Source organism: Hesperophylax consimilis, chromosome 10 (assembly GCF_061612785.1).
Source record: "Hesperophylax consimilis isolate HC1 chromosome 10, BYU_Hcon_1.0, whole genome shotgun sequence".
In the NCBI taxonomy this organism is placed as follows: Eukaryota; Metazoa; Arthropoda; class Insecta; order Trichoptera; family Limnephilidae; genus Hesperophylax; species Hesperophylax consimilis.
Genome location: NC_142845.1, coordinates 17526013 through 17553442, shown reverse-complemented (window position 1 = coordinate 17553442; position 27430 = coordinate 17526013). Strand labels below are relative to the sequence as shown.

General features: G+C 33.8%; 1 protein-coding gene across 3 annotated transcripts in view; it reads left to right on the top strand.

Moving 5' to 3' along the window:
* Positions 1–27430, top strand: part of LOC149420387 (transmembrane protein 47) — a 104176-nt gene that overhangs the window by 804 nt on the left and 75942 nt on the right. Inside the window, exons 1-2 of one of the 3 annotated variants that reach the window (XM_089636680.1) lie at positions 18657–18697; positions 19358–19542. In XM_089636680.1, the coding sequence (XP_089492806.1) occupies positions 19540–19542 (3 nt within the window). In that variant the 5' untranslated portion in view covers positions 18657–18697; positions 19358–19539. Of the gene's footprint in view, positions 1–2749; positions 2830–18656; positions 18698–19357; positions 19543–27430 lie in introns of those variants that run through there. The other 2 variants (XM_089636681.1, XM_089636679.1) reach the window with 2 other exon arrangements.

Genomic DNA, 27430 nt, shown 5'->3' with positions numbered 1-27430 from the left:
AACATTTGTTTTCGCTAGAATTTCTACTAACCATCATAATATGTTACTTGGATGTTTATTGAATTACCTTACATTAATTTTTACAAAACTTATATTTTTCAATTTTCTTCATCAATGTGTAGGTTTTGATATGTGAATCAAATTAAATCAATAAAAAATAATCTTAAAATATGTAATGTAACTAAGTTATCTATGAATTTTGCAATAATTCTTTATCTTGAGACTTATCTACTTATATTGTTTACATAATTCGTCCCAAACCTGGGACATTTTTATATTGATTCTGAATATTTTCTTCTGTGCATTTTTGCCACATAATGTAAATTAAACCCGTTGAATTAAATAATGACTAACTAACTAACCATCACGCCGTTTCCCGCAGGGGTAGGCAGAGTGGACGGACCGCCAAAAACTCGTTCTTGGCACACACTTCTTGCCTCATACACATAAATAAAATCGTCTCATAAATACTCTTATATTATTCTGACTCTTGACATTAAAATAATGCAGATTCACAATACTCATTATGGGGAAATCAGTATTAGAATTTCTGTTCCAATTCACTTATTAATAAATCAATAAATGAATGCATTCATTAAATAAATTCTCATTATAATAATACTTTGCCATTACTTATTAATTAATTTTTTTCCATAGATACAACTGATATTATTTTTCTCCTTTTTTAATTTTATTCTTCTATAATAATAGTATATACCTTACGAGTGAATTATTTTCCCGTTTTCAGTTTTACTGGTTTGCAACAAATAAGAATAATTGTATGCATATACGAATGTACAATGTACTTACTTACTTTATATTTGAAGCTTTGCTTTATTCACAATATCAGCTGTTATTATTTGGATTTAATGTTAATATAGTATTAGTATTTGAATTTTTTGTTTTTTATAGTTATGCTATTATCCCGTTACACTTACATACATGAATTGTAAATTTCCCTTGAAGCCTGATAGGGCATTAATGAATAATAAATAAATATTACATATCGATTATACACCTATACTTCCCTAAAAAGTGTGTTTAAAAAAAATGGCTTGTGCGTTTAATTATACTGTGTTAACTCAATCTTTTATTAATTCATAAATTGTTGATCAAATACTAAAACATATAGATATTGTTTTGGCACTATTTTACTTGTCTTTCAACGGGGTTCTAATTTATTTATTTAACGCTTAGTCATCTACACACTATGGTACATCTTTAATATGAGAAATAATTAGTTTGAGTGAGAATATAAAATAGTAAAATTATATATGTCTGGGGATAAAGTGCACTAACTTCGGGAGATACATGATGGTAGACATAAAAAAGAAAAATAACTTTTTTAGGAATTCCATTCCGTTCCACTTTTTTTTTCCCATACTAAAATATTTTTCCACAGAAGAATATTTATTTTCCAATACAAATAATTCATCTTTTTTTTACCTAAAAACTACCTTAAAAGTTTGGAATTTCGAAATAAGATATTCATCCTTTCTACTTCTATAATCATGTAGAATCACCCCCCGAAGTTAGTGCACTTTACCCCCGGACAACCTGTATATAAAAAAAATACTAGAAACAAAAATAATGATAAAAAATACAGTTGTCAGGTAGGTTTTCAGAAAAACAACAGGAAATTTAGGAATAGGGTTCGAATAAGCGCACTTGAAGTGAAATGACACTAAACTTAAATATAAATGCCATGTTATTATTATTATTAATAAGTTTTTATGTGGTCCACAAAATTAAACACTTTAACGTTAAATATATAGGTAGGTCAATGTCACCTCAGTACTGGCTTCCCATTGTGTGAAACATAAAGAAACCACTCGCGTAAAACCACGGTAGCTTTATTTAACCATAGAAGTACAATGAAGTAGTTTTCATTGAATTAAAATTGCATAATATAGAATGCTGCTATTTTGTTGGTTTCATTCTCTTGCACAGTTCCTATATGTTCAGTTTGGCCATCCAGTGAAATATATGAATAGATCTCCTTCCCTGCAATGAAATATATGAATAGATCAGTTCCTTCCCTGTAATGAAATATATGAATAGATCAGTTCCTTCCCTGCAATGAAATATATGAATAGATCTCCTTCCCTGCAATGAAATATATGAATAGATCAGTTCCTTCCCTGCAATGAAATATATGAATAGATTTATTTATTTATACTTGGTGTTTACGGACAATCTCACTTGCGTGAAAACAATCCAGTTATAAAAACTCAGTTAATATACAAATAGGTACAACAATTACCAAAATCTACTCAGTCATTGGACACATTAATTCAGATCAGTTCCTTCCCAATGAAATATATGAATAGATCACAACCTTCCCTGCAATGAAATATATGAATAGATCAGTACCTTCCCTGCAATGAAATATATGAATAGATCAGTTTCTTCCCTGCAATGAAATATATGAATAGATCTCCTTCCCTGCAATGAAATATATGAATAGATCTCCTTCCCTGCAATGAAATATATGAATAGATCAGAACCTTCCCTGCAATGAAATATATGAATAGATCAGAACCTTCCCTGCAATGAAATATATGAATAGATCAGAACCTTCCCTGCAATGAAAAATATGAATAGATCAGTACCTTCCCTGCAATGAAATACATGAATAGATCAGTACCTTCCCTGCAATGAAATATATGAATAGATCATTTCCCTCGCTGCAATGAAATATAAAGTCTTAGTTGTTATTCTTTATTTCAAGCAAGTAATGTTATTTCAGGTTTTTTGTTCCGGCGGTGATTTTTCACAATGGCTCCCACTACTATGATTGAGACTGTCACCATCACCAGACCACTAAAGGTATGTGAAAAATCCTTTTATTTTATTGTATTTCGTGAATGAAGTCCAATTTATTGGATATAAACAGGACCTTTATATTTAACCAGGATTTTTAACTTCTCAAGCGTAAGTTTCAAGTTTGGATGTGAATTGTTCATTGAATATTTGAAAATGGCCAATATATTATCTTCCTCTGATTGTTATGGTCAACTGAATTAATGAACATACAAGTTTCTTACAATTTTATGGGAAAATCAATTTTGATCAGAGATTTGTCGTCATTTTTAATTTCTTCTTATGGGTTAGTTTCCTTAGTCCTCCTCACCGGTTCCTGTACTGAGGCAGACTAGATTTTGATTAAACACTGATTGGGCTGCTGAAATATCTTGTTTTTCAAAATGTTGTATAATTGCTTTTCTCTGATATCTGCCAGGTTTTAATTTGTTTTTTTTTTTTAATTCACTTTATTCATTTTTTTTATTGCTGGTTTAGTATTGCAAAGGACGTGAAGATTTCTTTTGTTGGAGTCTTTGTGGGACATTTTAATATGGTTTTTATAATACCCTTTTGGGTTTTAGATCACATATATTATTTAGGTCTTATTTTCTATTCCACGTTGATTATATTTTATTCCAATCATATCTTATTTTGGTAAAATTACCCGATTTTGAACTTGTAAATTCCTTGTGATTACTAAATTAATTCAGTAACTAAAATCGATTTGCTATATTTATTTGCGTGAAATTGTTTAATTGCAAGCTTGCTTTGAAGTAATTCGGTTTCCTATTTACAATTACATGAACACACCTTAATCAAATATTTAATTTTGATAATAATGTGATAAGGTTCTTGAAAATTGTTTTTTGTTATCAGAAGATAAATATTAAAAAATGAGTCTCCAATTACAAGTAAAATGTGTTGAAAATTGGCCAAAATAACACTTGAAATATTATTTATTTCGAGCATGGTTTATCCACTGGAAAATAATCTGTTATGTATATTAGTTTGTCGGAATTATTCGGAATCATCTGTTAAATATTTTATAATTTTAAATAAATACAATTTTGGTGATTTTTTCAACTATTATACTAGGCTCATAGCCGTATTATGGTAGTCGTACATGATTTATGTAGGAATAACAATTATTTAAAAAAAAAAAAAATTCTGGAAATCCACAGTTTACATTTATTTCAGTTTGTACATAAGTATTACATAGCCAAAATAAAAGCAATCATGGATATCCTCCTTGTGACTTTACCTCTACTGAGACAGCATAATAAGGAAGAAATAAATTAAATTTGTAAGAAAGTAATATGAATTCAAAAATTTATACAAAACAAAAGGTTATATAAAACGAAAAATTACAAAACAAAACATTTATCAATACATTTATAGAAATGGAGAGAGGTTGTAGATATAAATCAAATCAAAATAGAAATATAAACAATAGAGACCTCTTGTATTTGGTAAGTTATCATAAAACATAACGGAATGGAAAATTTTATGGTAAAACCACATTTGAAGTAAAAATAAAGCTAAAATTAAATAAATAAAATGTAAAAACTTTTTTTTATACAGTGTTAGGAACTCATGTATTTTTTAAAGAAGGTTCGTTCCCTTTCAAATAGCCAATGTTGAACACGGATAGTAAAAAGGGATATAGAATTAATTGACTTTATATCGGTGTTTAAGGCATTGTATATTTTAGGAGCAATGAACCAGAATTGTCGCTGAGCGAATGTGTTTCTAGTTTTAGGGAGCACGCATCCCAGGTTTGATGAAAATCTGGTGTGTGCTTGATGTTGTGGAGACACCAGCATGTTATTTTTCCGTATGTAGCACAAGCTTGTCTTGGTAAATAACTGGCGAATATCTAAGACCCTAATTTTAGCAAATAGTTCGTTTGAGGGGTGGGTAGCCTTTAAATATAATTCTCAAAATTAGTTTTTGAACTGTAATAACTGGATTGATAATAGATTCAGCACAGCCACCCTATCTCACAATACCATACGGATTGGAAAAGGCCAAAATAGACGCTTCTTAGAGTCTCCAAGTCTAAGTTGGACCTAAGAGAGCAGAATATATGGCAAAGCTTACCGAGTCTTTTTACTGTGTCTTTCTATCCTCTCTTTTGCATTTGATATGTTTTATTTATAAATTGTAAATGAGTTTTAAAAATTCATTGCTGAGAATGTGACCTTTTAATTACTTTTATATTTTTTCTCAAACAACGTTACTTCTCTTTGATATTCAAAATAAATCGCTTGACGCTTCGAATGCAATCAAAATAAAATCAAAGGCGTAGAATAAACTCGTTTGTACGCGATTAAACGTCTTTTAGATGACGCAAAGCTGTTTTGAAAATAAACAATAATTATTTTTTTAAATTAACTGAGATTTTACGTCTCAATGCAGATTGTATCGGTCACCGAGGAATATTATTAAAACCATTTCACAAAGTTTTCGAGGAAGCTGCCAGTTTTTAATCTACTATATTATTTCATGCATCTGAAAAGTTTGATAATTTTAATCAAAAAATATAGGAACAGACGAGTTCAAATTTGGAATATAAGTACCTACTATGTACCAACCGAATGTGGAGATTTTCAAACGAAAATGAAAAGTTCTGTTTTTTTGTCGCAAAAGTTGATTTCATTCCTTCATAGATTTTATATACCTGAGAAATATATACCCACCTGGGACGTCCTTGTAACCTAAAGTGTACGCCTTTATTTTAATTAAAAGGGGTAGATAAACGATATCTTAATGGTTTACGCTAGGTTGGAAATAATTTATTTCTCTCAGACATTCTTGTTAAACTTTTAGTTTTTTTTTTAAATTAAATATTCATGAAAATTTAATAAATTCTTTTTACGAGGGTAAAACTCCCTTCCACCCCCCATTTTGTGTCAAAGGTACCTAAACTTTTCATGATTAGAAAGTAGGTACTTATTTACTGTACTATTTGTGATTGAATATTATTTATTTATTCTAATAAATTTTGTTTGATAAGTACTTCACTATCCCGCATTCCTATTTACACGATTTATAGTTAAATACGCAGAAAATACCATTCAGTTCAACGTTGGTAAAGTAAATAAGTTTTTCGTTAACCACTTGACCAAAATAAACCTCCGATTAATTTATTACATAAGTACCTACTATTTGATTAATCTGCTAAATGAAAAATAAGTATTTTCGTATTTCAGGAATTACCGATGCTTAGAATACTAAAAAATTAAATCAATACATCGTTTGAAATTCTTAAATTACTTCTCCTTCGGATCAACACACTTAACTTTGCAGTCAGTAGCGTCTATTATATCTGTATATACAGGGTTTTCCAATAAGAGGTGTTATTTTTGTAAAAGATCAATGGTTTCGTTGCTTGTGTGGCACGTAGCGCCGTCTTGTTGAAAGTAAACGTTGTCCAGATCAATACCATCCAATTCCGGCTATAAAAAATCATTAATCATCTCTCGATAGCGCAATCCATTCACCGTAACTGTTGCTCCAGCCTCATTTTCGAAAAAGTAAGGTCAAATGACTCCGCCGGACCATAAACCGCACCAAACAGTCACACGTTGAAAATAGAGAGGCTTTTCAACAATAACTCTTGGGTTTTCCGAGCCCCAGAAGCGACAATTTTGCTTGTTGACGAAGCCACCGAGGTGGAAATAGGCCTCATCACTCAAGATGATTTGCATTTGATTCACTTAAGTGAATTTTAATAATTTCAGTGCGTTGTTGAAGCGTGTATCGTTCCATGTTTATTAATGGCGTAGTTTCTACTTGTCAAATGTCAAAAAATGACAGCTTCAAAAGTAACATCTACCGAAATAGCGGGCTATTCAAAATAACACCTCTTATTGGAAAACCCTGTATATATATTTTTTTACAAAATTAATTTTACTTTGTTTGTAACCTATAAATAAACTACTGGACCGATTTCGATGCACATTTCAAGAATTCACAACCTCCAAACTTTACCCCAAACTATTTCCCGAATTAAGTACTAAGTCCCCGAGCGACGTCGGGTACACGTTAGCTAGTTATGAATTTCAATTAATGTATAGATAACAAGGTTAATTCCGTTAATTATTTTTCCTCAATCCAACTGGTTATCTGCTGACATCAATCGGTATATTTGAATAACTATGTAAACTACACTGACTTTTTTAAGTATCCCTCTCGTTATCTTACCCATGTGACATTATGATATCCTTTCTTCTAATAATAGTTATGATGCATTTCCTTAGGCCTAGCGCGCACCACGATTATATTTTTTGCGACACGATTTTAAAATCGTGCTACAATAAATCGCAAAAATAATACTGCGCGCATCGCGATTTAAAATTGCGATAATTGTTCATTCTCAACATGGATTTCGAACAAATTGCTTGTATTGTTTTGCTTCTTCGGAAGAGGAGGAATAAAAGAAAACATAAATACTGGACTCATCCTTTTACAGCAGAAAGATATGTTAAAGGTTTCTTTTATCTGAAATACAATGATCTTCGACAGTATCCAAAAAAATTCTTTGGCTATTATAGAATGACGATTCAGACATTTGACAAACTATTAAGAATTGTTGGACCTCAAATTGCATACAATAATACTAGATGGCGGAATGCAATCTCAGCTGAAGAAAGGTTGTCAGGTAGCGATTTTAAATCGCAGTGCGCGCGTGTCCATATAACTTCAAATGCTATAATTTTATTTTGCGACAATCGCGTCGCGCGCTGTCGCGGAAAAATGTGACAAATCACAATTTTAAAATCGCAACTATTTATTTGTCGTATATGCGCGCACATACTTACTAACTCATACGTTGCATTTCTGCGACAAAATTATCGTGATACAGAAAATCGTGGTGCGCGCAAGGCCTTATGTCTTACAAGGGAATGACGCCATAGAGATAGTCTTGGGCCGGATTCACAAAAGGAGTTTTGTATTTGGCGCCTTTGACGCGATGCATTTTTGCGTTCTTGTTTTTCTATGGAAACTGAAAGGTTATTGTCAAGATGCATAAAAAAATCAGTCCAGCTAAAATTGGATCGTGTTTATTGCCAATTGTATACATGTAACCAATTTACTTAAGGCGAAGCTTAATGCTAAATCACTATTTTGATTAATCTTTATAACGAATTGGTGTACATTATGAATACCAAAAATATGCTTTAGATAAATTAAAGGTTTTCCTATCGTTTAGCTTGAGTAGAATACAAATAAAATAATAAATTACTCAAAAAAATATAAATGTAAACTACTAAAAAAAATTTTTTTTCAATAAAAATGTATGAACACGTAAAGGAAACAACTTTAAAGAAATACAGTATTATAGCTAAGATTATCTGTGACAATTTCACTTGATTAACTTTTTTGCTTTCTTATAAAATTATTTACAAAATAAATAAAAACCAGTTTTGTGCTTGAAATCGAACGATTCTAGACTCCGTTTGTCAAGCGATTTTAATGCCTATTACCTACAATATAAGGTATACAAAGAATATACACATTTTTGGCTTGTAGCTTCCTCCTAAGGCCTTTCGACCTCCAGGTCCTGGACAGGCCAATCAAATTTATAATCGGTTCAAGACGCGTGCTTCATCACTAGATTCAACACAACATCGCCAGTTTCATCAGTGATTATTACATCGCATGTTTCATCACTGATTTCATCAGAGTTTTCATAGCTGAATTCATCACTGGATTAATAATAATAATACATATAATTTTTTTTTAATTTACAAGATTTGATATTATGCACCAAACAACACAATAAGGTCACGATTAGTTTCTTCTATTTAGAAACTAATGTTAATTGATTTGTTAACTGGGCCATAATGTATTCACGCCTGTATTGCAGCTTTTCCTCGCCGTATATTTTACTTTTCAATATCATTGTGCATATATCCAATATAAATGTATCATTATTTGGCCTAATATGTAACTTATAAATAATTTTAAAAAAATTTCAAAAAGACAATATCGATATTTGAAATTTTCATCCGAAGTAAGAGGAAATTGACCTTACTTCGGGTACACAGCACGCCCATAATACACTTATATCGTATGCAAAAAAATAGTATTGCTGATTTATTAAAATCCTTTTAAAAACGGGATAGGATGCTGTGTCCTAATAAACTTTTAGTAAATTCATGATATTTCGGAACGGTTGCATGATAACTCAACACAGTGACAATTCAACACACTTTTAAAAAGTGATATAAAGTCATTAGAAACGCCAAAAAAATTAAACCTAACCTAACCTACTTAACCCAGTTAATAAAGTTTTTGTTTCATCACTTTCCATGACTTAATAACTATATAAAGATATATAACTTTTTAAAGATGTGATGAATTATCATTGTGATGATTTATCCGGTCACCATCGGAACACCATGACGAAATGCGAAAATATTAGAATTTTTATGAACACATCTTCCCGCCATAATACATCGTGTTTTATTGATAGTTCATTAGGAAACCTGTCAATTCTCGCGTTAAATTAATCGATTTGAATAATTTAAATAGATTTTTAATAAATTAGATTTTATATCAGTAAGTTTTCTCCGTGCGGTTTATTTTTCAGTGTTTCCTACCGACTGATATTTTGTATTTTTAACATATTTTGTTGTTGTTTTAATGTGCGTACTTACAAATATTTCCCACGATTGTATTTTATTATAATCTTAAGCACAATAAAAAATACACCACAAACATAATAGATACATTTATGCATTATTATAATAATTATGCTCTCGTGTAGTCCGTTATCACACGTTCCATATTATTAAAGTTGATAATACTGCTTAGGTCACAGAGTGCAAAGCCAATTATACAGTTACCGTCATCATTATTTTTAGCTAGATTGAATAATAATAATATATCATATTTATGAAAGAGTATAATGAATCATCGCTAATATTCTTCCACTTTATGTGAACTAAAACATGAATAAAAATTACTTCCGTAATAATGCAGTTAATAAATTATATCAGATAAAATTGTTAATTATTGGTCTGGCGATGCGAAAGATAAAAGGTTATATGAAAGAAAGTAGGTCAACTAATTTCGATTATTAATTGAGCATAATAAATTGTATTATGCCAGAATAACGATTCACCTACTTCGATTTTAATGAGCAAACGTCTATTTTATCAGTTTTGTAGTGTATGCAATTTCACGCGAAAATCATATATAAAAAAACAGTTCTTTGATAGAGATGTAGTCGGAAGATGGATGGTGAATATTACATTTAAGGCGATGCACTACGTCGTGTAATATTTTGAATCGAGCCGCCATCAATAACACTCCTTACGTAGATGGCGATAAGGCTTAAATTCCCGCTTAACACCATCCAGCTGTTTTGATTTATGCAAGAAAAAAACATGGCCAAAATGTGCCTTTTATTTTATTTTGTGGGTGCTCAGGCATAAATATTAAAAAAAATTCCGATCATTTTATAAATTACTTAATTTGCCACATTATACCTACAACATGGGTTCGTATGTAGGAAATTTTTAACTTTAAAGCAATTTTCATAGGCCTTATAAATTATTTTTTTCTGGGATTATAAAAAAACTTTTGAAAAAAATACTCGATTATTTCAGAGGCCAAGATGTATTATACTCGCGGTATTTAATTAAAGCATCTGAAAAATTTCTAGGCGACCAAATTTTCAAACCAAAAACACATGATTTTGCATTACTACGTTAGTGCATCGCCTTAATTGAACTTAATAGCATATTAAATTTTAATATTGAATGTTTTTTATAGCGCCGTTTTTGTGAAAAACCATCTCAAGGGCGTTGTAACCATATTTGTTGGGTAAGCCTTATTAGTTAGGTAAGCCTTATTAATAAGGGGGTATATATACGAGTTTATGATAACAAGACCGATTTGTTTGGCGGTCCGTCCTCTCTGCCTACTCCTGCGCGGAAACGGCGTGATGGTTAATTAGTTAATTGCGTCGAAAAATAATATCGATGTTCAGCGACTAGTGAATTGGAAAATAGGCAAAATTTTAAAATAATTGCGAAAATTCGTCAGTGATTACGACGCGGAATTAATTCCCCGATAATTATTAAGAAGTAGGAATAAATCGCTGATCGAGTATATTATAATATAAATGTAAGCCCAACATAGCACGCTTGGCCCAGTCGACCCAGGCAGTTTTAATGATGTCAAATAATAACATCGATGGCATCGCCTTACCTTAATCCTTGAATAAGGCGAAAGAATTTGGAGGGAGTGGACAAATGGGAATAATTAATATAAATCGTTAATGCTTGTATCCGATCATGTCGAGAAATATGTTTGAGACAACAGTATGTGCCAAGTACAGAGTTGTGTAGCGAACCATCTTATCTGCCTACCCTTCCCGAGTACTGGTGGATGGTTAGTTATTTAGCAAGTAATGTATCAAACTGGGTTTCAAAACGATTATAATTTCAAATTCAACGTAATTATAAAAGAGCCCAGTAAAAAAACTTTTCAAATTATCACATTTATTTTGTTTTTTCGTAGAAAATAATTACAACATTACAGATATTCTTAACGAATTCTTTGTAAAATTACGATTAGTATAATTATTTATACTGTGTTATTACAGATGGTGTCACTTAAGTGAAAACAATCAAGTTATAAATCTCGGTAAATATACAACTAGGTGCATAAAATAACAAAAACCTACTCAGACAAAGGATACATAATTTCTACATAAAATTTTATAAAAACTCACTCAAATGACAAATAAAGCAAAGAGAGGCACAAATAACACACAATATAATTAGCTCAACAATTTTTATATATTTTTGAGCAAAGCAGTACATTTTTTTTCTGAATCTGTTTAAATTATCGATGAAAATGTCTACTTCAGCACACTATTATATTTGGGTCTGAGCACTAAAATAGGCGATATAATTTTTAAATGTAATCGGGTGATTGTATTCAATGGCATGTACTCGTAGTTTCAAGATGACCGTGAATTATTTTATGCAGACATATTAGTATTGGATCAATCGATTTAGCCATAATAATAAAATGTTATATTATAATCACTTTTAATAATAATTATTCCGTACCCTACTTATGTGTGAAGGGTTAGGGTCTGTTCGTGTGGTTTGCTCTACGAACAAAACAGTAATTAAATGAATAATTGTGGTTTGGCCCATAAGTTTGGATCCTTGCATATATAGGAATTTAGATTCCGGAATGACGTATACTTAAACCGAGATGGTAGTATGACATGTGCTCTCCGTTACTATAATCTAGCCCTAATCCTCTTTATTTGCTTAACGGCGAACGCCGTATTTTTAAGGCTTTTTCGTCCGTCAAGTTTATGAGCAAAGTTTTTTTCCCTCGTTGCGCCGTTTCGGAGCGTTTAACCTAATTTATTCTGCTCTCCGGGGACGCTTGTACGTTACGCGTGCGGGGCTTGCATAACAAACTACCTTTGGTTGGGGGAGGGCGGGGATGTACGGAAACACGACGAATATAATGTTATATTTAATTAATTCAATAATCGTGTATTTTTACGCTTGTAATTTGATCCCCTTCTCCCCCCTTCCCCCTTCAATTGGTGAAGATATCATAATATCGGTTGTCCATTTTTGGGAAAGTATTTAAATGAGCACCAACATACTGCTTACGATAATTTCTGTCAGAAAGTCGGATTATCTCTGCTTTGCAATAAAATCCAAGTAAATGGAATATTTCTGGACGTATCTAAAAACTGTTTTTTTGAATGGCGATAAAATACGCTTTCAAATTTTATTATCAGGAATAAAAATATATTTTTTGAAATATTGTAATTTTGAAAGCAAACATTAAAATAAATTAAATGACTCACTTTACGTTTTTTGTATCAAAAATGACTGATAACGAAAAAATATATAAAAACAAATGTTTAACAAACGATAAGTCACCTCACTTTATTGTCGTTTCATATTTTTAAAAAGTACGAAGTCTCATGAGTTTTTCAAATTACGGTCGTAACCTTTGGTTTCATAGGGATACACATTATGATTATTCTGTGATTAATTTCTAGATTTGAATATAAATCGTGGTGTTTTCTCTTTCTAACACCGTTTAGATCATATTTCTCACCACAACAGTAAGGCCTGTGACACACCACGCTATAAGCGCACTTTATTCGCGTAAGTTCGCCCATTTCAGCATATCTCTGGTTTTACATTCCCATTTTTATTTTTTTTTATTTGGTACAATATTTTTTACATTTTAAGTTTTCCAGTAATGTAGGCCTCACTGGGTGGCTTGCCCGTGCTGAGGCCTTCATTTTATAATATTGGTAGTGTATGGCGAGCGATAAGCTGAAATAAGCCATAAGCCATGATGCTATTTAATATTAAATGAGATCTGGTGGAAATACATAGATAATTATGAACAATGAGATTATCATATTAAATTACGCACAAAAATATGTTTAAAATATTTTTACAGCCGAAAAAAAAACATTTTTGGCCCTCGAGATTATTTTTCGTAGCAAAAAATTTGGTTATCAAATCACCATTAATTTGGTGATCGGTTAAATGCAAGCCTATTGTGAGATTAATGTGGAACTATCCCCTCAAGTAATGATTTCTCCTTATTAACAAGCAAAATTTCCAACTGATCTCGCAAGTTAGTTGACAGGTTCAGCTTTCAATGTAAAATCCAAAGTGAATGACGTAGCACCGAACTTTATAGCCAAAGTTTACAGAATTACTGATGCGAATAAAATTGACCATCACTAAAAACAGCTACCTTTCTAGTCCACAAGACATTTTTTGTTTTTGAGATAAATGAGGTCTTGTAATGTTTTCTTTAAAAAAACACTGCCCTCAGAACCGCGAATAAATCCATTTTCCGCCCTTATTAATTGAATCACTTATTTTGAAAACACATCTTGTCCACATATAAGCGAATTGAGTTGTGAATACCACATTTTTCTTTATGGAAAATAGATAGACCTATAATAGATTTAACCCATAAACCACGCTCTTGTTCATTATTCTGTAAAACTTTAAGCATTTAGTTTTACTATTTTACTTGGTCAGATGAACGCAAGATAGCCGCCATATTGTTTTGCGTTCTGTGAAATTTCGAAACATTTCCGTCTTACTAATCAGATTTTTATTCGCCGCTTCAACGTTAGTATGGTAAAGCCGCCCTTAAGTCTGTTTTAAGATCGTTTTAACCATACAAACGCCGTGGTAATAAGTTATCCACTGTTTGAAAAGAATTTTAAATTATTGGCAGTCTCATTAAATTGAAAAATGGTATTAAAATCATGAAATCCAACAGTGAAAGGATTAAAAATTCAGTTTTCGTTGATTATGTTGTAAGAATGTTTTTAAATGGACTAGAGGTGTTTTTCGAGTAAACGATTCAATTTCAAGGTTGTAAAAAAGCTCGAAAAGTTCTTAAGTTGTTGGTTCTACAAACTTTATAATTGGGAACCAGGTTAAGTTAGTATTTACGAGCTTTAACCATAAATTTCTTAATTGCTTAGCCACAGAAAAAAATAGGATTTTTTTCAAAATGTCTCCCGTTTGTATTATCGTGTATTCACTGTTTACGCTAGTAATAAATTTCCCTTGAGCTTTGCTTTTTCCGTGACGGCTTACAATAATCTCATTCAAGTTCCCTTGGAATGTTTCTCAAACTTGCTTGCCTGCTTTTTCACTAAGCTACATGAATTATATATATATTTTATTCCGAATGCCTTGGAATAATAATTATTTTTCAATTCCGACTTCGGTTACATAAAACATGTAACGGACGAGGCCAAAGGCGGTCATATCAAACTTACAGCGTGACAATTTTGATTAATATACAAACTAAATAAGTTTTTTTTAAAATCCATAGTTTCACACAAAGTTTGGGTGGAGGTGCTGTCTATAACTGTAATTTAGCGGGCATGTTTCCTAATTGAGGTATGTTGTGAGGCTAAAGGCAGAACGGGAGAAATGATCTGGGGAAGAGTTAGGTGGGGAAGTACCTGGCTATTCAGGTCTTTCACCAGGGCGATACCGAGAGTATCTTCCACCCTGGAACGTGCCTCAAATATCCAACAATATTATTCTAATTACGTTATTTGTGAAACAACACAAATAAATGAAATTTACTTACGCACATACGAGTAAGTGCACCCGGATCGCAGGGTGAATAACGCCCTGGTGATACCTAACCTTCAATATAATTGGACACCAGAAGAAATAAGAACAAGTCACATATAAATAAATATGTATATTCGATGCAAGTTGAGGGCTCTTGTCTGTTGAAGCCCTCGAAGTATAAGCACCGAAGATCAAGCACTAAACCAAAATCAATACCATTATATTCAGACTTGTTGCGAACTCGCGCCAGTCGGCAGTCGGCAGTTCGCCAGCCCTCCTGGGGCACTTGTAATCAGTTTACGGTGTATTGCTTCAGCTCAGTCGTTTGTCAGTCTGTCATACTCGCAAATATTTCCCGAAGGGAGGGCATTCAAATTCCAGACGCGCCACTGGGGCTTAGCGAAACCCATCGGCAAATTCGAATAAACAAGATTATTTTACAAAAGTTCCATAGTGATCTTTACAATTAAATTGTGTCTTATATGATGGCTTTCGCTAGTGATGCAAGACTAGTTATTGTTGCTTGCAGACGACTGATAGATTTTATTGAATAACAATATATTGAAAGTTATGGAAATATTCAAAAACGAAAGAATGGATCAAATGAAAGAACGAACTTCAAACATGTTCCAACGGTGTGGAGGCTCTGGTGGAAGCGTGGCTGTTAGAGAAATTACAGAAGCCCATTACCACTACAGCCCTCAAGTCACAGACATGAAGATATCCACCTTGGAGAGCACCTACAGGAGTCACCATGCACTACACATGCCTGGTTCACGTCACTGCGTTAGCGACTCTAACCTTTTTATCCACCAGGACGCTGATTGGTATCGACCGCCCAAATCTCTTACTCGTGATTCTTCTGATATCTACCCCACTTCTCGCAATATAAATATCGTCTCTGAAAGATATCCCACTGCGGACGATAACCACGTGGAAACAATCACCACGAGATTCCAAACTCCGGGAAATATTTTAGTTCGCTTCAAAACATTTCTAGGCATAGACGGAAGCACGCAAAGAGTAGAAGTCATAGCAGACAATACAGATTATGGGGCTACCAGTGTCATCACAACTGACGATAGTGGAGCTGTAAGGATGAAAACCTTGTTCGGAATGAAAGGACCCGCTGCCAAAGACAACAATTCTTCTTCTAATATAGAATGTGATACGAGCACTGTCAACATTTTCGCAGATAAATTTGACAAAGTGAAAACCTTGATCAAGGCAAAGAGGTCTAAAAAAAAGGTCGATGTGGAAATTACCTCCACTGCAGAAGTCGATCCAAATGATAGAATCATTCGAATGAAAACGTTGTTTGGAAATCGAGCTCCTAAACATGTGCTTCAAATAGAGTCTCAGAACGCAACAGCGAAATCAAGAAACAGTTTAGGGCGATTCAAAACTCTTTTTAGAAGCGATGCAAGTTCCCAAACGGACGGTGCTCCAGCTCACGACTTTATACGCAAAGCATCTGTGGACGAAGAAGCTTTGACTAAACGTTATCGTTTGAAGAAATTCTTAGGCTGGAGCAATGACCAACAACAGATCGACGTGGTGGTGAAGGATTTTGACGATAGACACGTGTTCAGTAGGCAGTCTAATCCACCTGTCATTTCCCTGGATCCTGAAGTGGCTCCTCGCCGTCTTCCCATTTGGTTGGAAGACTTTACGAAGCGCGTCAGGGCTTCTTGCTCCGGAGCCAGAATCAACGATATCGAGCTACCAGATCCTGCCATAGATCCCAACCATCTTCGGGTACCGGATCAAAGAAGAAGAAAACTGGGCAGCACTTCAGGCTGGCAGTGGCGACACGGCGAAGAGGTGACTCAAACACGCAAGCGACACTCTGGATTAACATCCTGGTTCGACTGCAAGAAGTGTCGACTTCCAAAGTGTTCATCGCGCACAAGTTCAGTCATCAGAAATCCGCAACCGGATGAACCGGCACCGATTGTTGAGGTCAGTCACATTCATTTAATGTGTATCTAGTGTGCTGTATGGGCATTGGACAGTAGTGTGTAGTAAGCATTACAATGTCCTCTATTGTATTAGCGCAAAATGTGGCCTACCGTTTGCGCATTGTTGTGAAGGTGAATCAATTGAATAGCGTGACTCATCTCTGGCATTCCTGTAATCGGAAAACACCTGTCACATATGGTATCACGGTTCACTGGGTGCTTCAGTGGTCATCGGTTATAATAGGCTAGGCTAGTTGGAAGCTCATATTTGATTGGCTTTGATACATCGTTTATATTCTTTCTAACGCCGTTAGAAAAAATACTTACGTTTAATAATCATACGCTTAATCTAAAAAAAATATAAAGCTTATCTTTGATTTAATGCTAATATTACATTCGTTTGTTTAGCTTTGTGTTCCTACAATCCACAATATTAGACAGGATAATAAAAGGTTATTTCTGGTAAACAAAGTTGCGTGCAAGTGTAGATAGAAAAAATTACGACAGGTGTTATTTTTACACGCCTTTGCTTTTTTGGTCTTTGACTTTTTACTCCAATATTTGTCACCTTGGGGTTAATTAACTGTCACGCGTGAGAATGACCCCGCGATGGAAAAACACACGTTTTTCAAAGGACGAAATCCGTAAAGAAAGTTGATGTCAGAATTTAAAAATAAAATAAAGATTTTTGTCGCAGTGAGTATTCAAGCTATTTATAATGCGAATTTGACAAAATTATACAATGTTATTACTACATACGTGAAGTTTGTTTATAAATATATTAAAATCACGTGAATGCTTTATTCTACTTTCCACTCCAATAAAATCATTCACACTCCGCACGCAGAGTTTATTTTAAACAGAAGTGAACATGATTTTAATTCATGGAGTTTCGGGGTATTAATTATGCAAAAGTCGATCCTTGAGTATCCGCTTCAATTATAGAAAGCGCAAAAGAAAAAAAAAATCAGGCGGGAAGGTACACAATTTTTCAGAATTGTATTTCAATGATGTGGAAATATTTGGACCATGAGATAATATTGCCAACCATCAGTTTATTTAAATATGTATGTAGATTAGATGAACAATATTTAGTATAAATATACATGTGTGCCTGCAGCTGGTGTATTCGCGAAGCTGCTTGTGTGTCAATACTTATTTTTGGCACGTTTCAAATTACCGAAGTTGTGTTGTAAAAGAGATCGTGACATTTGAATTTTGATTGTTCTTTCAGATTCCAAAGGGCACGTGGATCTAACATGAATGTCAACTGGGGCACAATTTCCAGGCTTTTCCATTTGCTACGCCAGAGTTTTCTTTGTTTTTATACTTTTTTGTTCGTGACGCGCGCTATTCACTTTATTAAAATAATGTAACAGTCATCTACCCATTATCCTAATCATTCCATTTGCCCTATCATTTTTGTATTGAGGTATCACCACCCCTCATTGTTAGTTTCCAATCCTATTTTGTATTGTCTCTCCCTGTAAATATGGCTCATATTAGTCGGACTACTGTCGCTGTTCGTTTTCTCAGCGGTTCCTTTTTATTGTAGGATCGGTTCCTTTTACTTCCGCCCTCGCTCACGCTGTCGGTGGGTCTAAACGCGTACAAAGGAAAGTGGGGATTCTCTGGCCAAGTCCTTGGGCGGTATATTTTTCCCGCTCTCGGGCGGGATAAGGCAAGGGCGGCGGCGGGGAAGCGTAGGGCGGCAGTTGGCGACGGTCCCCCGCGTCGCGCGCACGGATTCCCGGAGTCCGCCCTCACAACAACAATACCCCTAACACAATATCAGTGAAAACGGTACCATTCGAGAAATACTCCCGAAATACAGGACATTCTCTCTGACTTCTCCTGAACCTCAAACTGTTGCCTTTGCTTGAGGATTTTCAGTCTTTTCACTCCCAGTGTTTGTTGTCAAATTATAATGTACGCAACGTGGTCGTGTCCATTTCGTTTTGATCATAGTCGCCATTACCAAATTCGTTAATTAAATTCATAACTTTGTTTACCCGTTTATATATATATTTAAATAACAGTTCTGTCGATTCTGAATGAATTTCCTCCTCCGGCTGAGTTGTGTCCAGTTTCTAGTGAGATCGTCTCCAGACTGCTAAAATGGTCGCGATCTTTATAGACTTGTCGTCGTTAAACAAAGCACATGTTTATTATGATGGCCTTTCACTATCTGTCGACTTTATTCTCTGTATTATGTGATTCATTTCAATTGTAAATCGTATTACACATTGCCTTTCCCGTGGTACAAATTGAAAGTGTCGATTCTGTTTTTTTTTTTATAAAATGTTTCTCTTCTGCAACCCACTACTGGGATTTCTTAACATTTTTCTAAATTTATCTTCCTGTCAAGCTGTAAACATAACCATTTCTACTTGTTCAAGGTAGTTTAATCTTAAAATTATATTTTTGACAAAGGTGGTGCACAATTTAATATTTTTATCGTAGCCAGCAATAATAATTTACCCTAACTCAGTTCTATCTGTTGATAGTCGAACATTAAAACTTGGAAGTGATACGTTATTTATTTTATTTAGTAATGTCGTTCACAAAGAAGGAGCTCTCTACGAAGTCAAATGAAGTCTTTTTGATTATTGCGCTGGCAAGATAAATGTGCACGGCAGATTATAATGGTAAATAAACAGTCTGTATTTTGAATAGTTTGAGCTTAAAACATATAATCTGTAGAATACATAATTCATTTTTATTATTTTGTGTCGTTTCTTTCAAAATACAGATAAATATTTTATCCGTTATATTTTTTTAGTTGAGTGGAGCTCGTCTACGCCAATTGGAGCGAGGTTTTGCGCGACTGCACAGGTGTTACGGCCTTTGAACATTCGAGCCTTTTGACTGAGTGTCGCTTTTCGCTTTTCGCTTAACCCCGAACGTATCGCGGGTCGGTTGTCCGGACGTTTCGGTTCGACCTGTCGTAAAAGGTTGCATGTATTCGAGTGCAGTCGGCGGGTCAGCTGAGGATGTCCAGATCCCCGTTGCTACGTGCCCGGGGTTTTAATGAGGTGGCTCGTTCTGTCCGGACCGGACTTTGGGGGAAATCGGGAACGGCTGTGAGGAGGGTAAATGCAGCCTGCTGTTCGAGGTGGGGGCGATCGATGATGTCTCCCATACACTGCGCGGGCTTCCCTCTCCCTCCCTCGCACCAATCTTCTCCGCTTTTCTTTTTCCCTCTTTCTCCCCCCTTCTTTTCCGAGTGAAGCCTAGGCACTTGTCTACACTGAGCACACATATTCATTACGGTTAAAACTAATTTAACGTGACTAAGTAAAAATGTCACGACTTTGCGCGCTCCGTACGTTGGAGAGTGTTGAGCCTTTTAACTCGGGCTCATGTTGTTTCCCCGGTGTCTTGTCTAAGTGGCAAGCCTTGAAGACTGTATTACTGTAGACTGGTTCCTCCTCCTTTATGTTTCTGCTCTCATAATACTAATATCTCTGCCAAATGTTGTATAAAGGGAGGGAAGAGAGCGCGTGTGAGCCTCCTCTGTCTGTTTATATGTATGTATTTGGAGGTACCTGTGCGGGACGCGTGTTTCTAATGACTCTATAATAATTATTAAAATCCTTCAAGTCATTATTATTACAGTGAGAACTGGAAATCACCGAAACACACGATTTCTTGAAAAACAATATTTAGTTTTGATTCAATCTCCTTTATTGCTTCTGTCGTAAACAAAAAAAAAACTGCAATGTTTCCTGTAATAATCTACTAATATTTGTTGTTCCATGGCTTGCATGTTTTGTTAGCTATTAAATCGTTTCCGCCTACAGTTTAACGTGTATGCCCTTTTAGCCTCAAGTTAACTGTTCGGTTCGGGGTCGGAGTTTAAAACAATATTGCTTCAAACATGGAATTATTAGGCCATAACAAACTGTAGTACATAGATATTCTGCATAAACCAATACTATCCTATAGGTAATATGTACATATATTGTAATGTGATTGTTTCCAAACAGTTTTCTAAGGTTTCTCTACTTTCATCGCTTTGATAATGCAGATCTGTGCAGTTTATTAGACTTTTATATTTTTATTTCTATAAAATTAATTTAATAATACCTTAAACAAAGAGTCGGTTTGGGCATGTAGAGCGAATGAACGAAGAAAGGAGAGTAAGGAGTATATATGACGCAAATATTAATGGTAGAATAAGTCGGGGACGCCCAAGGAAGACATGATGGCACGATCAAGATAATTGGGGAGAGTCATGTTAAAAGTCAAAATAACAGAAGAGTATGTATGAGACGGTTTATGAAAGTGAATGCCAGGACCGAGTTGTTTATAGTCACCAAACACGGCTAAAGCAATTTCAAACAACGTTTCGATTCTGAATTGTGGTATATCTATTATTGATTGTACAGTAACTCTGGAAGATGCCGCAAATATACTATTGTGTATTCTTTTTAATTAATAAATTGTGAAATAACATTAATCAAATCAATCCGCGACCTCCGGATTCGTAATCACGGAGTCCGTAAGACTCATTTCCCTTAGCTGGATATTAATTTTGTTTTATGTAAAAAAAAACGTAAAAAGTTTTTGGTCCTCAAATTTTTCATGAATTAACCCCCTGATTTTGCGGTATGAGCATGGAAAACGGTTTATAAAGCGCCGTTTAGTAACTAAACCAATTCAATACTATACTTATAAAATAATTATTTAAAAAAAAATTATGATATAAAGCAGCACACATCCGTACTAGATATTTGCCATACCTTTATTTTGATTACATAAATAATTACTTTGTTTGGTCCAGTATTTTGGCCTCAAATCCAAATTTAAGTTTTGTATGAAAAAGGCCGCGCAACCGTTCCCCTTAAGTCGCCATATTAAAAGAAAAAGGCCGCGCAACCGTTCCCCTTAAGTCGCCATATTAAAAGAAAAAGGCCGCGCAACCGTTCCCCTTAAGTCGCCATATTAAAATAAAAAAAATCCGACTATTTTGGTCCTAGCTGATATTTTAACGGACGAACGTTCGGCACTAAAGCTAACCGCGAGATATTATTATTAGAATTTACGAGTTTATTTTTTATGCGGTGGATCAGCGCTAAAGAAAATATCGGAATATTTCATTGGGATTATGGCTTACTAAATTACTATCGCGCTATTTCTGTAAAGGGTGGGAAAAGTGGAAATTAAGCCCCAAATCTCGGTCTGAGGACACCTCCACCAATAGGGCCGTGCCTGAATTAAAGGTTTTTATAACTAGCTCGAAAGAGGTCCTGCACGGAGAAAACTTACTGATATAAAATACTGTAATTTTTAAACTAAGTATTTTTTCTAGATCGATTATCTTAAGGCGAATAAACTTTATTAAAGTACTGGTCAAATATTATTTTTCCTGTTAAGAACGGAACTACAGACCTTTAAGGCGAAGCTTAAGGCGATGCCATACGTAGTAATGCAAAATCATGTGTTTTTGGTTTGAAAATTTGGTCGCCTAGAAATGTTTCAGATGCTTTAATTAAATACTGCGAGTAGAATACATCTTGGCCTTTGAAATAATCGAGTATTTTTTAAATACTTTTTATAAGCCCAGAAAAAATAATGTATAAGGCCTATGAAAACTGTTTTAAAGTTCAAAATATCCTACTTGCGAACCCATTTTCGGTTATGATTTTATTGTATAATGTGGCAAATTTAGTTATTTATAAAATGATCGAAAAAAATTAAATATTTATGCCTGAACATCCACAAAATAAAATAAAAGGCACTTTTTGGCCGTGTTTTTTTCTTGCCTAAATCAAAACAGGCGGATGGTGTTAAGCGGGAATTTAAACCTTATCGCCATCTACGTAAGGGTTGTTATTGATAGCGGCTTAATTTAAAATATTACACGACGCCTTAATGCTAAATCACTATTTTGATTAATCTTCTAACGAATTGGTGTACATTATGAAAACTAAAAAATATGCTTTAGATAAATTGAAGGTTTTCCTATCGTTTCGCTGGAGTAGAACACAAACAAAAAAGTAAATTACTCAATAAAAAATATAAATGTAAACTACTAAAAAAAATATTTTTTCATTATAAATGTATGAACGCGTAAAGGAAACAACTTTAAAAAATACAGTATTATAGCTAAGATTTTCTGTGACAGTTTCACTTGATTAAATTTTTTGCTTTCTTATAAAATTATTTACAAAAATCAAAACCAGTTTTTTGTTTGAAATCGAAAATCGGACACACACATACGTAATAACTGCTTTGGAAGGTATGTTTATTAGATTTCTTTTTGTTTGTCTTTTATTTTGGGCTCATTATGATAACACGAATGTTGTGCATTAAATGTATCATCTCAAATCTAATATTTTGCTGTGCATGTTTAAAGATATTTTAATAATCAACCGTGATTCAGAAATTCACGGAAATGCATATGCGTTTTCCCGTTTTTCATTACCTACCGCAAATAACGAACACATTATGCGGCTGACTCTATAAACCGTAGAACATGTTAACCGGCGCCTCCCGTATTCCAGAAATCCAGCAGCTACAATCTCACCCCTAATAATGTTCAATCTCGGTTCAGGCGCTGAAGTATTTTCCATCGCGATCTAAACAGTGAGCGGAAAGTGTAGACATGACGCTGATTGATTACCTTCAGGCGTAATATCACAAGAAGCACCAACTCCCCATACCCCATACCCCAACACTACCAACACCCCACCTCTTTATATCGCGGAACCAGAGAGGAGTCAGTACTGTGATTATATTAATTAAGGCGATGCATTACGTCGTGTAATATTTTAAATTAAGCCGCTATCAATAACAACCCTTACGTAGATGGCGATAAGGTTTAAATTCCCGCTTAACACCATCCGCCTGTTTTGATTTAGGCAAGAAAAAAAAACATGGCCAAAAAGTGCCTTTTATTTTATTTTGTGGATGTTCAGGCATAAATATTTAATTTTTTTTCGATCATTTTATAAATAACTTAATTTGCCACATTATACAATAAAATCATTAAAAAAATGGGTTCGTAAGTAGGAGATTTTGAACTTTAAAGCAGTTTTCATAGGCCTTTACATTATTTTTTTCTGGGCTTATAAAAAGACTTATCTAAAAAATACTCGATTATTTCAAAGGCCAAGATGTATTCTACTCGCAGTATTTAATTAAAGCATCTGAAACATTTCTAGGCGACCAAATTTTCAAACCAAAAACACATGATTTTGCAATAACTATGTATGGCATCGCCTTAAACAATTATACACCGTGCTCCACGCTCATACCGCGAATCTTTGAGGGGCGGTTATTTATGATAATCTATGATTTGTGTTTAAAATCTAAGTTCTGTGAAAGATTTTTCAATTTCTATTATTATTATTTCAGTTCTGTCAAGCAACTAGCCTATAATAACAGAACATGAATAGGACTTCCACAGAAACCGAAAATGAACGTTGAAGTCTGATGAATTGTTTAAATTCTGTCAAACAACCCATCATTAAAGTTACAGACTTAACATTTTTTCTTATGATATATTTTTTAGGTGACCGGATAAATCATCAAAATGATAATTCATCACATCTTTAAAAAGTTATATAAAGTCATGGAAAGTGATGAAACAAAAACTTTATTAACTGGGTTAAGTAGGTTAGGTTACGTTAAATTTTTTGTTGTTGAATAGTCACTGTGTTGAGTTAGCATGGAACCATTTTTTTATTGTGGCTAATGAGTGTCAATTTTTTTGTTGTGTTTTTTGGTCATGGTTGGGTTAATTACCCTAAAGGAGTTTGAGTTGTTAGTATACGGCCTTGTATTGTTTTCCGATGTACGAGGTATACAATACTAGCTTTTTAGGGAAAAAACTTTCCCACGGGAACGAAATGTTTTTCCGGGATTAAAAGTATGCAAAAAAATCACGTCGATCGTTAGCTCTGTTGCGACGTGAAAGAAGGACAAACAAACACACTTTCGAATTTATTATAATAGTTAAGGTACACAAAAAATCTGAAAAGCTGTGCTTTCCCTAATAAGAACAACGATAGCAAATTAAATTATATAAATATTTTAAAAAAATACGACAAATTTCAAAGAACTTATTACTCATTTATCAGTTGTTGTTGAGATGACAATCAAATGGTATTTTTCTAATATTCAATGCACAATGCATTCCATATCTTGAAAACTACACACAGTCTAGTCTAAACCTTTGAGATTTTTTCCCACAAGATATCTCAGGGGTCTCACTTCTGAAACTCACTTTCGACCTACTTCTGCTACTTTCAAGTTTCCATGCCTCATTACAACTCATATTCATGGTATCATTTCCGAAGTCAAGTCCATTTTTCATTTCTCTTTTGTTATTTCATCGTGGAGATAGTAATTTGCCCAATTAATCATACCCTTTAATAATATTCAAGGTTGTTGAAAATAAAAACAAACGGTTTTAAATATCAGGTAAGTACGCAAGATTCACGAAACTACGTAGCACTGATCACATTTCGATGATTAAATTTCATTGTTTATACGCCGGTTTGGAGCAAAACCTCGAGGTTTTGCTTGGAATCGAGTGGTTCGAGTCAACGGGTTTACATTTCTCATAATCTAACATAACCGTTTCAATTCTCTCCCAGTATCATGACGAGCATTTTCTCAGTATTGTGTGGTGGCAGTAGAAATTATTTAATGGGAGTCACGTTTTCATACATGTCCAGGCCGTTATATGAAGTTGAAACCTCACATGAAAAATCTAAGTGAATCTCATAAGCCGCATTCACAAGAGAGTGAGACGGTCGATGCTGAGACTTTTTGGCGTAGGGGATTGCGCTCGGCCATTCACACCGAGCCGCGATCGTTTTTTTGCTACGGGCGAGCTGTCACGTGTCAGATTGACATTTTCATTTTGAGCGTACGTACGCGATCCTTGCGCTTTTATTTTTATTTACGACTTATAATAGTTGAAAAGCCAAACTGAGAACTGAAATTTTTACTAGGCTTAGTTAAAATAAGTATCATTGTCGTTATAGCTGGAGTTTTTTGCGTACTCTGTGGTATCCAAATTCTAGAGCTTTTAACTAGTCTACCTAGCCAAACACCGCCTGGGAAAAATTCTGGACTGCATATGTACACAACTCCCGTGTGCCCACTCCTCTCAGATTCAATATTAGAATGGCCACAATTGTATCACGTTAAAATACTCCATTTGTGAATGGAGCTAAAGGATTCAGAAAATTACTTTTGATTTTGGAATGTTTATTGCAAAATATCACTATCATCATTGCGAATATTGCATAGCGTAAAAAGCAAAATGATTGCATTCGCCTTGTGAATTGGGATATAGAATTCCTCAAATAACGTTGAAATACAGAAGGTTTATATTAGATATTCACAGAATTAGATTTCTGTCAGATTCCGTTTTTAAATATGACCAAAATTGGCTCGCGTTAAAAGACTCCTTCTGTGAATGAGGCTATGTGATTCCAAAAACTACTACGTAATTTGGAAGGCTTGTATCAGAATTATTATTACCAAAATTACTGTGACTTGGATAATATTTTTAATTGCTTTGTTACAAATTCATTAAAATCCCTGCACTGTAAATTATGAAACGCAATAATTATATTCACGCCTCCCAACAACGACATGCCGTGATGATATATCCATTTGATTTATTTTTTTATTTTGAATTAATTTACTTTCAGCGAATTCGTGTTTTCCATAATGTATGATTTCCACGGAAAGAAAACCCATTTGCATAGTCAAGTAATGCAATGAGTTGAGAAAACTTTTATATAGACAAACGTTTTTCATATAGACAAACAGTAGACTTTCTTATTTATGTTTTTTGGATTCGCAGTAGTGTAGTACATATTATGAATGTTTCCAAATAATAATAATTTTAATAGTGTTAAAAACACTTTTCAGATTTTTACCGTATTGCGACAACAAAAACTCAATTAATTAACTATTAATTAACTAATTTTGTGAATGTAATGATCTTTGAAAAGGCTTTTTGTGACTGTAGTGATCTTTGAAAAGGCTTTTTGGGACTTGCGTGGGACTGTGACATCACAAAGGTAGCTACAGATATTGTACTGTGGCACAAGGATTCAATTCATGAAAATATATATATCGATAGTGCAATGTTCACACTCGGTCGATATTGACGCTTTTCTTTCGAGTGGTATTCTGAAAACCTTTCGACTTATTTTTATTATTAATTTGAATTTTTGAGATAAGTTTTTACCGTTTTAAAGATTTTTTTAAAACGGTTCAATTTATTTTTAATGTCATTAAAATATTAGATTTTTTCTGTTTACGACCTTACTAAAACTTGTTTTAAATTTTACACAACTGGTAAGCATCTATTTACCCTACATTAATAAGAGAGGTTGTGTTTATTGAAAACGTAGCGTTATGTACCTACAAAAACGAATATTTACAAAATATTATTATTTTGTTTAAGAATAACCGATGAGTTTAGGCATCGGGAGACCGCTTGAAATTTTTGGGTAGTTTAAGGTTCATTATGCGGTGAATGTCTAGGAATGCTAACATGACAAA